The sequence below is a fragment of the Saccopteryx bilineata genome, chromosome 1 (genome assembly GCF_036850765.1).
Source record: "Saccopteryx bilineata isolate mSacBil1 chromosome 1, mSacBil1_pri_phased_curated, whole genome shotgun sequence".
Classification (NCBI taxonomy): domain Eukaryota; kingdom Metazoa; phylum Chordata; class Mammalia; order Chiroptera; family Emballonuridae; genus Saccopteryx; species Saccopteryx bilineata.
The window spans coordinates 364,023,616-364,040,891 of NC_089490.1; the positions used below are offsets into that span (position 1 = coordinate 364,023,616).

At 38.0% G+C, this 17,276-nt stretch overlaps 1 protein-coding gene across 4 annotated transcripts in view; it reads right to left on the bottom strand.

Moving 5' to 3' along the window:
• PIK3C2A (phosphatidylinositol-4-phosphate 3-kinase catalytic subunit type 2 alpha) overlaps positions 1-17,276 on the bottom strand; it is a 128,474-nt gene that overhangs the window by 51,069 nt on the left and 60,129 nt on the right. For all 4 annotated transcript variants that reach the window (XM_066251044.1, XM_066251047.1, XM_066251045.1 and 1 more), the window contains 8 exons: positions 17,125-17,245; positions 16,080-16,191; positions 13,786-13,865; positions 13,220-13,283; positions 6,401-6,544; positions 3,690-3,738; positions 3,393-3,603; positions 788-910 (listed from right to left, as the gene is read on the bottom strand). In XM_066251044.1, the coding sequence (XP_066107141.1) occupies positions 788-910; positions 3,393-3,603; positions 3,690-3,738; positions 6,401-6,544; positions 13,220-13,283; positions 13,786-13,865; positions 16,080-16,191; positions 17,125-17,245 (904 nt within the window). The remainder of the gene's footprint in view (positions 1-787; positions 911-3,392; positions 3,604-3,689; positions 3,739-6,400; positions 6,545-13,219; positions 13,284-13,785; positions 13,866-16,079; positions 16,192-17,124; positions 17,246-17,276) is intronic.

Here is a 17,276-nt window from a genome sequence, read left to right on the forward strand (position 1 = left end):
ATTTAAAATACATTAACAGCCTGACCAGGTGGTGACACAGCAGACAGAGCTTTAGCCTGGGATGCAAAGGATCTAGGTTTGAAACCCTGAGGTTATCACCTTGAGCGTGGGGTCAATGGCTTAAGCAAGGGATCACTGGCTCACCTGTAGCCTCCTTGTCAAGGCATATATGAAAAAGCAATCAATGAACAACTAAGGTGCCAAAGCGAATAACTGATACTTCTCATCTCTCTCCCTTCCTGTATGTCTGTCCCTATCTGTTCCTCTCTCTAAAAACAAAAAAACACAGTTGAGGGTGTTATATTGAATAGGACACTTGAATCCATGTTAACACAATAAATTAAATATTTAGTAAAAAAATTAAAAAGAAATAAAAAACATTAACAGTGAAAAATACCATTTTGGACATGGACTTAAGATATTTTACTTTAATCTGTTAAGCAAAAACTAGGCTCTATATAAAGAGTGTTATAGAATAAATACTAAACTAAGCAATGTTATAAAATACCACTTTTCTATATTTATACATAAATTTATATTTTTAACTTGACAAAGTGTAGAAGAATGGCATATTTCTGCAATTTAACAAGTAGAATCAAGAGTATTTCAGATTTTTAAGTCAGAATCTGTCCTATTGAATCCTATCTAGAAGAGATCTTACAATGTCAGTAAAAAATTTAATGGATTTTAATGGAAATTGTAATAAAAATAAAAACTAGGATGCATACATGGAAAAAAGTTAAACAAGGGCATAATGAAAAAATAAGAAGCCAGAAACTTTACTTACAGTTCATCCCATTTAATAAGGTAGAAGAAATTCTTATAAGTGCCAACCTTCTTTGAATGAATAGGTTTAAAAAGATCCTTTCCATTGTGAGACAGGGAACATACCAAGTAGTATTTTTCATAACTGAAAAAGGAAAAGAGTTTAATTTTTATTTGATAATGCAATTTAGTTAACTAATACAAATACATATAATTAGCCATCCTTCCCTAAAAGTGACTATTATCTGAAATAATTTGGTCACCATTCATTTGAACAGAAAAACATCTAAAACTGAACTATGGCAAATTCTGTAAAATAGAGAAGAGGCAGAGCAAAGGGAACAGAGAGGAGAACATTTATCCCTAGCTCCCAGTGTAAGGGGGCAAATGATACTAGTTGAAGAATTTATCTAAATTTGTGCTCACTTAGTTACTAGCTTTAGATTTTTGTTGAATGACACCAAGTAATTATTCACTGCTAGATAAAATCTAGGAAAAAAGAGTACAAACATTATTATCCCTAGGTGCCCTTTTCCCTTGCTAAGCCACTGAAATAGAGTCAATTAAGTGTACAAATAGTGCACTGGTTTGACTCACACTGAGTCAGTCCTTCTTAGAAGGCTTCTATCCATGAGAACACATAATATTATATTCTCACTAGATAGTTATATTCTCTCACTAGACAGCAATAACTTAGCTCCTAATTTCTATAAATACAGAGCTAGTTAGACACAATCAGACAATCAATCTCCTAGGATAGAAGTTTTAGGTTCAATGAAACTGTATTTATTCTACTAGGCATATACATTAACCACTTTGTTCATATATACAATACATTATAATAATTCTAAATATTTTTTAAATCTAATCTCATTGGTTCACAAAACATTTGTAGTTAATGATTTGTTTTTTCAACCTCATTCATTTGTCTTTCTTTACTTTAGCATTTTATTAACTTTATTTCTATCTTATCTCTGTAGTTTTCAGTATTGTCTTCTACTAAATATTTGTTCTCTTGATTACTGTCCCTAAATTTATTTGTGTGTCCACAGAAGATATGGAAGGTATCCCTTGTAACTCTTTAAAAGAATGAAATACCTTCTTCAGACAGTGGTAGTACCTGTTTAAATGCAAGCTTCAGGTGGGCAGTTCCACTGCCTTGTTTACTGATGAATCCCTTGTGGTACGAAGAACAATGCTCAGAGACGGTGCTCAGTATATATTTCTTCAATGAATTAATATGCCACAATCAACTCGTTATGTTATTTTTTTATATTTCATTTGTATATTTTATATAAAGCTCCATTTAAGCAGAATTTATGTTTGGTATCTCTTTACTAGGCTTTACCTTATTTACAGCAGTAAGCTATTATGAAACTATTTCATTTAAAATACTCAATTCTGACTTTTCTGTTCAGACTAGTCATTTGCAAATAAATAGAAGTTGGCAAACTTTCTGGCACTGACAAAAAAAAAAATCAAAAAGGAAAATACCCATATGAACAAGTATAGAAGAAATTGGCTCTTTCTGACTTCAAAGCCTAGCAATCAGTAAACTACTAAAGAGGGAGAAAAATAGGTTAAAGTCTAGTCCCAATATATTTCAAACCACCCTCATTCAAAAGGAAAGGCAAAAAGAATGGCATTTATGAATCAGCATTAGCCCTTGGAAAGTTTAAGCATATTTACTTGTCCTTTTTGCATGTAGTGGGAGTGAAATTTTTTAAAGGAACAGCTTCAAACATCTCTCATTTTTATGAAAACCACAAAGGTATCTGGTGATTCTTTTATCATCCATTTAAATACTAAGATAACAGTAAATGCTAACATTTTATAAGATTGGAGTAACTTCTAAGTAAAGCTACACATCTTTTATTTATTTACTTATTTATGTATTTTATTTATTTTTTGTTTTTTTTTTTTGTTTTTTTTTTACAGAGGCAGAGATAGACAGGGACAGACAGACAGGAACGGAGAGAGATGAGAAGCATCAATCATCAGTTTCTCGTTGTGTGCGTTGCGACTTCTTAGTTGTTCATTGATTGCTTTCTCACATGTGCCTTGACCGTGGGCCTTCAGCAGACTGAGTAACCCCCTGCTGGAGCCAGCGACCTTGGGTCCAAGCTGGTGAGCTCTTTGCTCAAGCCAGATGAGCCCGCGCTCAAGCTGGCGACCTCGGGGTCTCGAACCTGGGTTCTTCCGCATCCCAGTCCGACGCTCTATCCACTGCGCCACCACCTGGTCAGGCATTATTTTTTGTATTTTTTTGAAGTGAGAAGCGGGGAGGCAGATACAAACTCCCGCATGCATCCTGACTGGGATCCACCCAGCAAGCCCACTGGGGGGGGTCGCTCCGTTGCTACCAAAGCCGTTCTAGCACCTGAGGCGGAGGCCATAGAGCCATTCTCAGCGCCTGGGCCAACTTTAGCTCCAATGGAGCCTTGGCTGCAGGAAGGAAAGAGAGAAATCAAGAGAAAGGAGAGGGGGAAGAGTGGAGAAGCAGATGGGCGCTTCTCCTGTGTGCCCTGGCCGAGAACCAAATTCAGGACTTCCACACACCCGGCCGACACTCTTCCACTGAGCCAACTGGCCAGAGCCTACATGTTTTCTTTTAAACAGTTACTTACTTTGATACCCAGTTACTTGAAATTCCATGTGCAGCAAATATAGTAAACTGGAGCTGTTCTGTTGTAGTCCATGCTTCCTTGATATTCTTGTTACTTTGGACACAGCCTGCAGGACTCCTACCAGAATTTCCATGGAGTCTGAGAAGATCATAAATCGCTGTAGTTAACTGGTCCAAGCTTACTTGAACAGGATTTTCAGGATTCAGTGAACCTATATGTAAAGAAATTATCAGTATAATTCTCTGAAAAAGCAACAATTACTTGCTAAAATTTAAAGAACTTAAAAGGCATACCTACCCCTAGTCAAACTCTTGTTAGTGTCTCCCTCTCCAGGCAGTGAAGTCACCTGCATACAAATACAAATTAGTCAAAGAATTACCCATGAGGTAACATAAAACATTTATTTTTCATTTCAATACTTGAATTAAATGTTATATCAAAAAAAACTTTTCCCAGGGCAAAACCTCCCAAAAGTGTTTGCAGCATGAATATAACAATAAAAATGTAAAAATCCACAGATAAATAAACATGATTTTTAGTATCAAGAAAAACCAGGCCCTGGCCAGTTGGCTCAGCAGTAGAGCATCAGCCCAGCGTGTGGAATTCTTGGGTCTGATTCACGGTCAGAGCACACAGAAGTGCCTATCTGCTTCTCCACCCTTCCCCCTCTCCTTTCTCTCTCTCTCTCTCTTCTCCTCCTACAGCCAAGGCTCCATTAAAGCAAAGTTGGCCCGGGCACTGAGGATGGCTCCAAGGCCTCCGCCTCAGGAACTAGAATGGCTCCAGTCATATCAGAGCAACAGCCCAGATGGGCAGAGCATCACCCCCTGGTGAGCATGCCGGGTAGATCCCAGTCAGGCACGTGCAGGAGTCTGTCTGCCTCCCCACTTATCACTTTAGAAAAATACAAAAATCAAAACAAAACAAAAACAAACAGAAAGAAAACTCATAGCCCTGGCCGGATGGCTCAGTGGTAGAGCATCGGCCGGGCGCGCTGAAATCCCAGGTTCAATTCCCAGCCAGGGCATACAGGAGAAGTGGCCATCTGCTACTCCACCCTTCCTCTTCTCCTTCCTCTCTTCCCCTCCCACAGCCAAGGCTCCATTGGAACAAAGTTGGCCTGGGCACTGAGGAAGGCTTCATGGCCTCCGCCTTGGTTGCTAAAACAGCTCCAGTTGCAATGGAGCAACGCTCCAGATGGGCAGAGCATTGCCCCCCTAGTGCACTTGCAGCGGTGTATGGGGGGAGATCCCAGTTAGGTGTATGCGGGAGCCTGTTTCTCTGCCTCCCACTTCTCACTTCAGAAAAATACAAAAAAAAACAACCTAATAATTTTATTAGCCAATGTCACCCCAATAAATTAAATGTAAAAAGGAAAATCAGAGTAACTGAAAATTATTGCAAAATATACAAACTCAACAAAATCTGCCTCATTAAACTAAATTAAGATTTGAAAATACATTAATACAGCATTTCATTTTTCATTAGTTGTTCCACTATTATCATGATAAGAATAGCCTTAAAGAAACTGGAACTCTATTATTATTACTAAATAAGTTAATAAAAAAAGCTGTTATAATTATTTAAATTGAGCTCTCCTCCTACTCTCTGCTCCTTTATCCAGCAAATATAACGAATAGAAACTTCAAACATTAGGAGTATGGTAGTCAATCACCTCCAAATGATTTCATATACTACATTTTTAAATTTCTTGCAACAAAGCACATGATAAAACAATGACAGCCCAAACTTTGTATATAATACCATATGGATAGGCTCTCTGAAAATAAATGGATTAAAGTATCTCTTAGATATTTGTTGAGGGGCATACTTATCAACATTTAACATTTTTTAAAAGATTTTATTTATTGATTTTAGAGAGAGGAGACAGAGAGAGAACGGCAACGGGGGAGAAGTGGGTATGTGACTCGACCAGGAAAGCCCAGGGTTTTCTAATGGGTGACCTCAGCATTCCAGGTCAATACTTTATCCATTGCGCCACCACAGGTCAGGTTCAATATAACTTTAAATTTATCGTGTCTTGGCTCTGGCCGGTTGGCTCAGTGGTAGAGCGTCGGCCTGGCGTACGGGGGACCCGGGTTCGAATCCCGGCCAGGGCACATAGGAGAAGCGCCCATTTGCTTCTCCACCCCCCCCTCCTTCCTCTCTGTCTCTCTCTTCCCATCCCGCAGCCAAGGCTCCATTGGAGCCAAGATGGCCCGGGTGCTGGGGATGGCTCCTTGGCCTCTGCCCCAGGCGTTAGAGTGGCTCTGGTCACAGCAGAGCATCGCCCCCTGGTGGGCAGAGCATAGCCCCTGGTGGGCGTGCTGGGTGGATCCCGGTCGGGCGCATGCAGGAGTCTGTCTGTCTCTCCCCGTTTCCAGCTTCAGAAAAATACAAAAATAAATAAATAAATAAATTTATCGTGTCTTGTGATCCCCTTTCTCTCATCCAGCAAGAGCTATGAACATCTCTACGAACAGAATCAATTAAATCCCCACGGAAATAACAGTGGGGAGAGCTTTTACTAAAAGCAACAGCATGTTATTAAAAGAGAGCTCCTAACCTGGTTTCTACTGAGGCAGTAAGTCATCATTACTGAGGCATTTGGGTCTTCTCAATGAGGAGGAGGTATAGTCCAAAATAGAACTTCTCCTATTGGCAGTCGTGGACATTTTCAATCAAAAGGAGAAATGGTACCTACTATCATCCAGGGCCTTCAAGCCAACCAACTCACTTACGCCAGAGTTCCTGCTCTACATACAGAAGGTTCAGTTTGACATCTACCTATTCATTGCCAACACTCACAAAGCTCTTCGAAGACAGCACATCTCCTCTTAGGAATTACCCCTTACCAAGTCAGTCACCCAATCAACTCGAGAATAAAAGCCAAAGTTAAAATAACATTTTGTCCAGCAGAAGCAAAAATCTGCCAGTTTAAGTGACAGATGCTCACTTAAGCATAGATCTGCATGTTAATAAAATGCTAATTAGAAAAAAATACTCACATCAGCACTTTTACTCCTTGGAAGATTAACAGCTCTCTTTAGCTTCTTTACTGATTCTGTAATGGCAGGAGTCTCTACACCATCTAAAGCACTACAGATTTTTCTTACAGCTTTAATTACTTGATCTACTGCTCGGTGTTGGTGCTTTAAAAATAAAAAAGTAAAATAAACATAAGTATGTGGAATTTAAAGGATCAATTCCAGACACGAAGTCAGGCCCCAAGTCAGATGTGTCTAAGAACAGATATCCTTTACTTTTTCGTGATGAAAAAAACAAAACAAAAAACAAGACTGTATTTCAATTACACACCTTACTTTAAAGAAGAAAATAGCTGGTCCAGTTTAGTTTTACTTTGCCTAACACAATTATTCACATACAAATACCATTAATTTCATATTAGAAGTAACATAATAAATTACTAACAAATTATTAAATAACTAAAAAAATGAAGTTACCCTTTTTATTCTCACTTAGAAATAATTTCCACATTAAAAATATTAACCCTTCTCAAAAACACAAAAATGAAATAAATATATATCTCTCAACACTTCTCTACCTCCTGTTAAATTTTGGTTTCACAAACCAAGTTCTTTAAAGTTCTGTCAGATAAAAAAAAAACTTCCTTGTGGACAATCCCTATGAACTATTCAATCACAGTTGATTTCACCATGATTCAAAAATATACACATACAAATATGTAATAAACTCATTTACCTGATGAGAATGATTTAAAACTACTTCTCCACTCCATCATCATTTTATAGTTCACATCTCATTTAGAAACATTCTTATATAATGCATTAATTCATTAAACATTTATGCCAAACTTACATGCCAAGTACTGTTAGAATGGGTGAAACTCAGTACTGTACCATCCCTTAAAAATTTAAATCTTTCCACCCTTGAGTTTTGGCTATCATAGACTGAATTTTCCCTTCACCTTCATGCTTAAATGAAACTACCTCATTTTCTTAACAACCCAATTACCCTGCAGTCCTTGGGGTCTGAAGATTTGTTATCTAATTACTCATTTTTCTTATTTATATATTCTGCTTACTTTTACTCCTTCACCTTCAAAACCTTTCCAGTTTTGAAACTCATGCTATTCTCCTACACTATTCTCCATCATTTCTAATGCGCCAATTATAAAATTATCAGTTTTAAATTCACCCTTCTTTGCTCTCCTTTGTGATACTGGAGCTAGACCCTATAAACATTTCTCCTTTGCCAGCTGGCACAATGTTAGGTTTGGTGATAGAGGCCATCAAAAAGGCACTCGGAGGCAACAGAAGCATGGCAGTAACTCTCATCAGGGTTCTAGTCCTCCATTTTTAAATTCAGGGTGGGAGCCCAATGGTCCTCAAAGACAAGCGCCAGGTGCACCCTCAGGCCATGCTCTCCCAATCTGTCAAGTTTCTTTGCCATAGGTAGGCAACCTGTGTGTTTCTGTGACAGCCATACATTTCAGCTTGGTATGGGAGAGAGGCTCTATCATAAGTTCTTTTTTTAAAATGATAAGTTCTTAGAGTCCTTCACAATTCACTGTTCTTCAACCTAGAGTTGATAGTTGCTTTTTGCACCTGTTATTTCTGGACCCCTTCAAGTAAGACTGGCAAACTTTTTCTTTTAAGGCCAAATAATAAATGTTTTAGGCTTTGTAGGCCACACAGTCTCTGCCACAATTCAACCCGGCTATTAGGGCATGAAAACTGACATGGATAATTCATAAATTAATGAGCATGGCTATCATCCAATAAAACTTTATTTACAAAACATGTGATGGGCTAGATTTGCAGGCCAATAACATGCAAACTCCTGCCTTCGCATCCCCTTTAACCATTTGTGGTAATTAACTACCTCTTACTAATGAATCTTTAAATTTCAAATAACTATTATAGTTTCTGCCTCCTGACTTGGACCCTGACTGAGTGATCTGCCTTGCCATTGACACATGGTCACTTCCCCCACTGCATGCCACATTTTTGCTTTGGATAGTTAGTTATCTGAATTTCTACCTTACATCCTAAATAAACCAGTTGTATAAATGTCTACATAGAAAACTCAGAGTATCTTCAACCCCAAAACTGTACCCTATCAAAATCTCACCTATAATATCACACGCTGATCAAAATCTCCTTTGCTTCCAGCCCTCACATCCTATTCTGACAAAACCTGTTCTTTGAGCTCAGAAACTTCTCTGCTTCATCTACCAGAGAGTGAGTACTTCTAAAAATATCTCACAACCACAGAGATTCAACAGTCCCCAATTTCAGCAGAAATCTGCATGCCACTTAACATTCCTTTTACCTGCTCTTGGTCAGCTCTTTCCCATTCCCCTTAGAATATGAAGCCAAACCATTATTCCTTGCCTCAAAACCCCTACTGCAACCCTAACTTCATTTTATTAAAATAAATTAACATCTTATCTATAGAAAACAAACATGAAGAGTAATTAAAACTTCTACAATTTCCTGATCTCCCCTACAACCTACCCAGGAGAAATTAAAATATATATCCACACAAAAATTTATACATGTATGTTTGTAGCAGTTATTTATAAACAAAAACTGTAAACAGTCCAAATGTCATTATTTGCTGACTAGGTAAACAAAAAGGTAGTGGGTCAGAATGTGTAGGGCCTTGAAGCCCACAATTAGGGCTTTCTATTTTACTAAAATAGCAAACAAATTTCTGAGCAAAAAAGTGGCATAATTTAACATTTTAAAAGGGTTTATAAACTATATTAATCTTTTCAGAGAACCATCTTTTGACTTTGATTTTTCTTTTATTTTACATTTGCTTTTTATGCTTATTTTCATATTTTAAATAAAGGTTTTATTTTGTAATAATTTTATATGTATATAAAAGTTGCAAAAACAATACAGAGTTCCAGTATAGCATTAAAGAAAGCTAGTTTAAGTAACTTCTTACAAATCCATGTTACATTTGTCAAAACTAAGACATTAATGCTGATACATTACTATTAACTAAACTGCAGACTTTATTCTGATTTCACCAGTTTTCCATTAATTTCCTTTTCCTGTTGCAGGATACAATCCAAGATACCTAACGTTGCATTTAGCTATTTATTTATTTATTTATTTATTTATTTTTGGCTGCCTATGGACTATAAAAAGGGTAGAAGCTGAGAGATCATATATATAACTGACTAGGATTACAACTGTGGTAGTGATAAAAAGTTGTCACAATTCTCAATATTTTCAAGGTAGAAAGGACAGGAATTAGATTGAGTATGGGAAGTGAAAGACCCTTTTCTTGAAAAATCAAATATGATTCAAAGGTTTTGACCTGAGCAAGTGGAAGTACAGAGTTGCCATTTTATAAGAAGGGGAATTATGGTGCCCTGGCCAGGTAGCTCAGTTGATTAGAGCATCGTCCTGACGCAAGGTTGCAGGTTCCATCCCCGTAGGAGCACATAAAAGAGTCAACCAATGAATGCAAGGATAGGTAGAACAACAAATCGATGTTTCTCTCTCTCAAATCAAATTAAAATTAAACAAAGAAGGGTAATTGTGATATATGGAAAGACAGTATACAAATACAGTTTTTTTTTCTTCTTCTTTTCCAAATGAGAGGAGGGGAGACAGAGAGACAGACTCCTGCATGTGCCCTAACCGGGAACCACTGGGACCGATGCTTTGCCCATCTAAGGCCATGCTTGTAACCGAGCTATTTTTAGTGTCTAAGGCAGAGGTTCCACAGGCCATCCTCAGCACCTGGAGCTGATGTGCTCCTACCAATAGAGTCATGGCTGTGAGAGAGGAAGAGAGAGAGAGAGAGAGAGAGAGAGAGTGTGTAAGAGAGAGAGAGAGAGTGTAAGAGAGAGAGAAAGGGGAGGGGAGGAGTGGAGAAGCAGATGGTCGCTTCTCCTGTTTGTCCAGACTGGAATCAAACCCGGTACATCCACATACTGGGCTGATGCTCTACCACTGAGCCAACCGGTCAAGACCAAATTCAGCTTTTCTAAATCTTAAATTTGAGAAGTCAAGAAATAGATATTTGAATTTAGAGTTGAATGAAGTGGTTTAAGTCTGGAGATATAAATCTGAACCAGGAGCATACACAGGGTATTTAAAGACATGAGATTAAGTGAGATCACCTAGGATGTGAATACAGAGAGAAAAGGTCCTAAAACTGAACCCTGAGGCATTCTAATATTTAGAGGTCAGAAAGGTAAGGAATCAGGAAAAAGTCACAGGTGAGAGTAAAAACTGGAAGAGAACCAAGAAAGTGATACCCCAGAGGCCATGTGAGCATTTTGTCTGAAGGAACAATCAACTCTATCAAACACTCTAGAAAAATTGAGAAAAATAAAGACTAAGAACTTATTACAAGAAAAAAGAAAGTTCTTCATGATCTTAGTGTAGTTTTAGGGAAATGCTGAGATTAAAAGTTTATCTGGAGAAAGTTCATAAGAGAATAGGAAAAAAGAAAGTAGAAGCAACAAGAACAGATTAACTTTCAAGAGTTCTGCAGCAAAGAAAATAGAGAAGTGCTTCTGCAGGGAAATTCAGACTTTTTTATTCAAGATGGGAGACAGATCCAGGGATCAGTCCTTGCACTCTTTTTCTCTACCTGAAATGGTTATCTCATCCAGTCTTATGGCTGAAAAATGCCATTTATAGTCTGATGATTCTCAAGTTTATCATCTTCTCCAGTCTGGACAATTAAATTCCAGATTCATATCCAACTGTCTACTCAACATCACTATTTGGATTAATAATAGTCATATCAAACATAATGTCCAAATTGAGTACCAGATCTTCCCCCAAATATGTTCTTCTTACGATTTTCCACATCTCACTAAAAGGCAACTCCAAAGTTTCAAATGCTCAGGTTGCAAATCCTGGAGTTATACTTAACTCTTCCCCCAACCCCATGCTTCAAATCTAATCTATCAGTAAATCATCCTAGCATAAACTTGAAAATATATCACAGAATTCAACCCCTTCTCACCACTTCTATTATAATGGTCCAAGCCAACATCATCTCTTCTGTGGCTAGCAAAATATCTTAACTTATTTGTTTCCTTCCACTCTTGCTCCCTTCCCTCATTCTATTTCAGCTACAAAGACTTAGTGGGCTTAAATATACCAAGCACATTCCCCTGGCAGAAAACCAGTAACTTCTTCCTCTCCTTCAGTTCTTTACTCAGATTCATCTTCTCAATGAGGCCTTCTCTGATTACTTTATTTGAAATGACAACAATACTTTTTTCTATATCACTCACCACCTGATAACACATATGTTTTCCTAGCATATTTCATTGTCCATCTCCTCCAACTACAATTTAAACTAAGGGCAGGGATTACAGTTTCTATTGTTCACTCCCATATCCTCAGCACCTATGACTGCCTCACAATGAGAACATACTCATTACACATTTATTGAATAAATGGAAACGTGTATATGCTGATAAGAATGTACTACTAGCTAGAAATATGGAAGTTATCCAACACTATTTCTTCTTCTCTTATATTTCATTACCTATCAAAACCTTACCAATTTTATCTAAGAATTGTTAATCCAGTTCCCTGCTTTTTAACTTTCACCATAGTCATTATCTTTCACTCAATCTACTATATAAAAAAACCCTTCCTAAGCAGTCTTCCTAAAAACAAACTTGCCAACTCTAAATCTAACTTCCACAGTATGGTCAGAGTGATTTCAGAACTCAGGACAAACCATGTCACCCATGCCACCCCACCCTACTCCACTCTACTTCCCACTCTCAGCTAAGAACATATTAAATGGTGACAGCAGGGATCAGCAAACTTTTTCTGTAAAATGGCAAATAGAGTTTATTTAGTCTTTGCAGAACATACGGTCTCTGTCCTAACTACCCAACTCTAGTATTAGAGCAAAAATGCAGGCAGAGAAAATGATATAAATAAATGGCTGTGGCTGTGCCCACCTCCCAAAATTTATTTACAAGAATAGAAAGTGCATTGGAGGTGCCTCTCCCTCCTGGGAGCATGCCCGTGCCTTTCCCCTTGCCCCCTTCTTTCCCCAGGTACATTACCTTTACCCTTCTCTCTTCTAAGCTCCAAGTGCCCTTTTCTTTTGCCTGTGTAACTTTCTAAACAACTTTCTCTTATAGTTTGCGAAAAAAATAAAAGAAAGTAGACTGGATATGGCGTCCTGATCTAGAGGATAAAGTAAAACTCTAACATAAATTATAAGGTAATAACTTATGTCTGGCTATCTCTAATGTCATCTCCCAACCTTCATTCCACATTTTGTACTCTAACTACTTCTAACACATGCATCACACCCATGTGTTTTTGTTCACATGCCCTTCCCAACTATCTTCTTCTAGCTAACTCATACTGTTTAAAATGTGGCTCAGGCATCCTCCATTCTTAGAAGCCTTCCTTGAACCCTTAAGTTGAGAGAAGTGTCCTTTGACCTCACAGAGAACCCCACTATACACTCTATTTTACATTTAATGTTGAAATTGTTTAAATCCCTCATCAGTAGTTTTAAATTTATGGTAGATGGTAACTAAGTCATTTACTATCATAACTGCAATAACTAGCATATAGTAAGCATTCAATAAGTTATTTTTTAATTCAACTAAAGGTTCCTCTTAGTAATAAAGCTGAAGTGAGACACAAAACATGTTGACTCAGCATTATTGCCAACATTTTTAGTACGCTGGGTCAGAAACAAGTCATCATACATCAACAGCAAGGATATAGTTTAAGTAGTCCATAAATATTTTATCCAATGCTAATACTAGTATTTAAAAGAGAACAGAGGTAAGTCACCATGCCAAAATGTGAATTAAGACTTACTTCAATTCGAAGAGCCAGCTCTACGTGGTTGTGATAAGAATCTAAAAGTTCTTCAATAGGATATCTGAAATAAAGAACAGTTAGTTATTGTGGCTGAAGGATACTATATACAAAAATAATTGTTTTATTTACCAAAATAAATGTATTCACATCTGCCCTGGCTGATTGGCTCAGTAGTAGAGCATCGGCCTGGTGTGCAGGAGTCCCAGGGTTCAATTCCCGGCCAGGGCACACAGGAGAAGCGCCCATCTGCTTCTCTACCCCTCCCCCTCTCCTTTGTCTCTCTCTTCCCCTTCCGCAGCCGGGGCTCCATGGAGCAAAAGTTGGTACGGGCGCTGGGGACGGCTCCATGGCCTCTGCCTCAGGCGCTAGAATGGCTCTGGTCTCAACAGAGTATCGCCCCCTGGTGGGCATGCCGGGTGGATCCCGGTAGGGCACATGTGGGAGTCTGTCTGACTGCCTCCCCGTTTCCAACTTAAGAAAAATCAAAAAAAAAAAAAAAAAAAAAGGCATTCACATCTAAAAGCAAACTTTGAAAACCTGCAATTAATGCTTATATGCCACACCTTGTCATGACTTCTTTATAAGGTTTTTCTATTTGATGTAGCTGTTTGTTTAAATCCACAGGTGTTTCATCATCTTCCGCCTAAACAAATACATATACACAAATGTTTAACAAAAAATCAAACCCATTTTTTTGGTGTTTCTACTGTCAAATTAAATACGATTAAGTTTATGATAAATTCTTGAAAGTAAGTAATTTTTTCCAAACTGACACTAAAATAGTATCAGAATTATAAATATTATTTATAATTGACTCCAAAAAAAGTAAATTAATATCCTGAAATTTGTTTTTCTAAATGAAAAACATAAATGCTTTTAAGTCAAATTCTGATAACTCCCAAAGCAAAAACTACTTCTGTTTTATATACAGAGACTAGAAGCTAAAAATTCTTTAAAAATGGCTGGCAGACAAATGAAGGTGGGGTGGGAAAAGATGGAAAAGTGATTATTTGAATTTCTGCATTTTCTTCTAATAATAATCAAGTTTCTCTCCACCTTACCCCCAATAAATGAGGTTTCTGCTCTTTCTCCTACCATAAATCCTTCCTATGAAAATACACTCAAAAACATCACTCCTTAGGAAATCAAAAAGAGGAGTTACTAATAATTGCTAAAATGTAATGAATTCTGTGAAATAATTTACTACACTGAAATTGAAATAAACTCTAGCTAACATAGCAGCAAAACTGAAGAAAATAAAAACTATAAAAAGTAGAAATGGGCCCTGGCCAGTTGGCTCAGTGATAGAGCGTTGGCCTGGTGTGCAGGAGTCCCGGGTTCGATCCTCGGCTAGGGCACACAGGAGAGGCGCCCATGTGCTTCTCCACCCCTCCCCCTCTCCTTCCTCTCTGTCTCTCTCTTCCCCTCCCGCAGCCAAGGCTCCATTGGAGCAAAGTTGGCCCAGGCGCTGAGGATGGGTCTATGGCCTCTGCCTCAGGCACTAGAATGGCTCTGGTTGCAATAGAGTGACACCTCAGATGGGCAGAGCATCGCCCCCCTGGTGGGCATGCCGGGTGAATCCCAGTCGGGCGCATGCGGGAGTCTGTCTGATTGCCTCTCCATTTCCAGCTTCAGAAAAATACAAAAATAAATTAAAAAAAAAAAAAGTAGAAATGATGGCTGTTTTCCCATCCCAAATTCTACCAAATGAATAATTCTCATTAGAGATTAAAATTCATCACGTCAGCCCTGGACGGCTGGCTCAGTGATAGAGCGTCAGCCTGGCGTGGAGTCCTGGGTTCAATCCCCGGCTAGGGCACACAGGAGAGGCGCCCATCTGCTTCTCCACCCCTACCCCTCTCCTTCCTCTCTGTCTCTCTCTTCCCCTCCCGCAGCCACGGCTCCACTGGAGCAAAGTTGGCCTGGGCGCTGAGGATGGCTTCATGGCCTCTGCCACAGGCGCTAGAATAGCTCCGGTTGCAACAGAGCAATGCCCCAGATGGGCAAAGCATCGCCCCCTAGTGGGCATGCCAGGTGGATCCTGGTCAGGTGCATACAAGAGTCTGTCTCTCTGACTCCCCACTTCTCACTTCAGAAAAATACAAAAGAAATAATAAATAAAATTAAATTCATCACATATACAGTAATAAAATGGCCTAATTTCCTGCATGCTATTTTGCTTTAACCTCTAAAGAAACTACTGTACTTTTGAAAACACAGAATTGGTTTTCATTATTGAAAAATAATGTATTTTTCTCAGTTTGGTACATAGGTCAATGTGGGTCTTTTTCCCCCCAAAAAACATATTTAGTATTCAAAATCTTTCCTTCTTTCTCATTTCTCCTTGACTAGACCCTGACATTCTCATTCTTGTGCAAGACTATTATAAATCAAAATTTTAATTCTTCCACTTTGATTTTCAAATAGGCCTCCATGTCTGAGTACATGCTACCTAAGCCTCAATGATTAAAAATCTCCCTGCATAGCCTAACCAGTGGTAGTGCAGTGGACAGAGCACTGACCTGTAATGCTGAGGTCTCAGGTTTGAAACCCTGAGATCAGTGGCTTGAGTATGGGGCACTGGCTCGGCTGGAGGCCCCCATTCAAAGCACGTATGAGAATCAGTCAATGAACAACCAAAGTGGCACAATTACCAGTTGATGCTTCTCATCTCTCTCCCTACCACCCCATCAAATAAATCAATAATAAATCAATAAATAAATCCCTGCTGAGACAGAGTTCATCATTTCCAGTCCAACCCAAAAATCTTGGGAGAATAAACAAATTGCAAATTGATTTTTTAGAGGAATTATTCCAATTTATTCAAATGCAATTCAGTTATAAGGTAAACACTTACTGTTCGAGCCAGATTCTGGCACATCGCACTTAAGGTCAAAAGTTGTAGTTTAATCTCTGTGTCCCATTTTCGACAGTTTTGAATATGTTCATGACTTCCAAGGCAATGATTACTGTTAAAATACATTAATTATTCATCAATGTTATTTTCTTCAAACTAGAAAGTATAGAGGTGAGAGTAAAATATTGTATCTGCATCAGAAATGGAAGAAAATGGCAAAAGAGATAGTTTTTTAACCAAGTGTGAGCATTTAAGTAGAGGAATAATTTTACATAAGAGTCAAAACAAAGAAGAAAGAAGATAAAGAAGAAAACATGAAAAATAAGGACAACACAATTTTAGTAGTCTATGAGAATAAAATCTGTAGTATACCTAGACTAAATGCTAGAAATAATACTTACCTGATTCAGTAGAAGTCATATAATAATCATTTCAGGTAACTAAAAGGAAATCACAGTTGGCCACTGTGTAAAATTGTATGTACTACACAAGGAAAATAGCCTATAATGTGACTATTAACTCTTTGCAGAAAGAAAAAAAAAAAAAATCCTTAAATTCACTTATCAACCAATTGCCCACCACTCTTCCTATCTGAGAATATAAGCTTTTTAAAGGATATACCAAGTCTTAATTATCTCTGAAATCCCTCCACTGTTTTAAACATGATTTAGTACACAAAATATATCTCGATACAAGTTTATTGATACAATGAATAAATTCATTAGGACTCAATGTGTTTTTGGATTACAATTTGAACTTGAAATTTTTCTAATTTTAGCTGTTAAGCCCTGGCCAAATAGCTGCATTGGCTGGAGCATCATTTGGATATACAGAGGTTGCCAGTTTCATCCCCAGTCAAGGCACATACAGAAACAGACTGATGTTTCTGTCTATCTGTTTTTCTCCCTCTCTCTCTCTTTCTCTCCCTTCCTCTCTCTCTAAAATCAAATAAATTTTTAAATCAAGAAAATGCTTCAAAGAAAATAAATCTGTTAAAAATGAAATTTCCAAAGATGTTGCTCAGTAGTTAAATGAACAAACTTACTTCTGCAGCACTTCCTCTTGACCACAGACTTTCAAAACATAGCTGCCAACATCTACTTCATTTAAGTCATCATGTACCCAGCAAAGCGCTTGCATTATAATGATTTCTACAGTAGAACTCACTGTAAAAGAATTAAGTCATCATTTTCATTT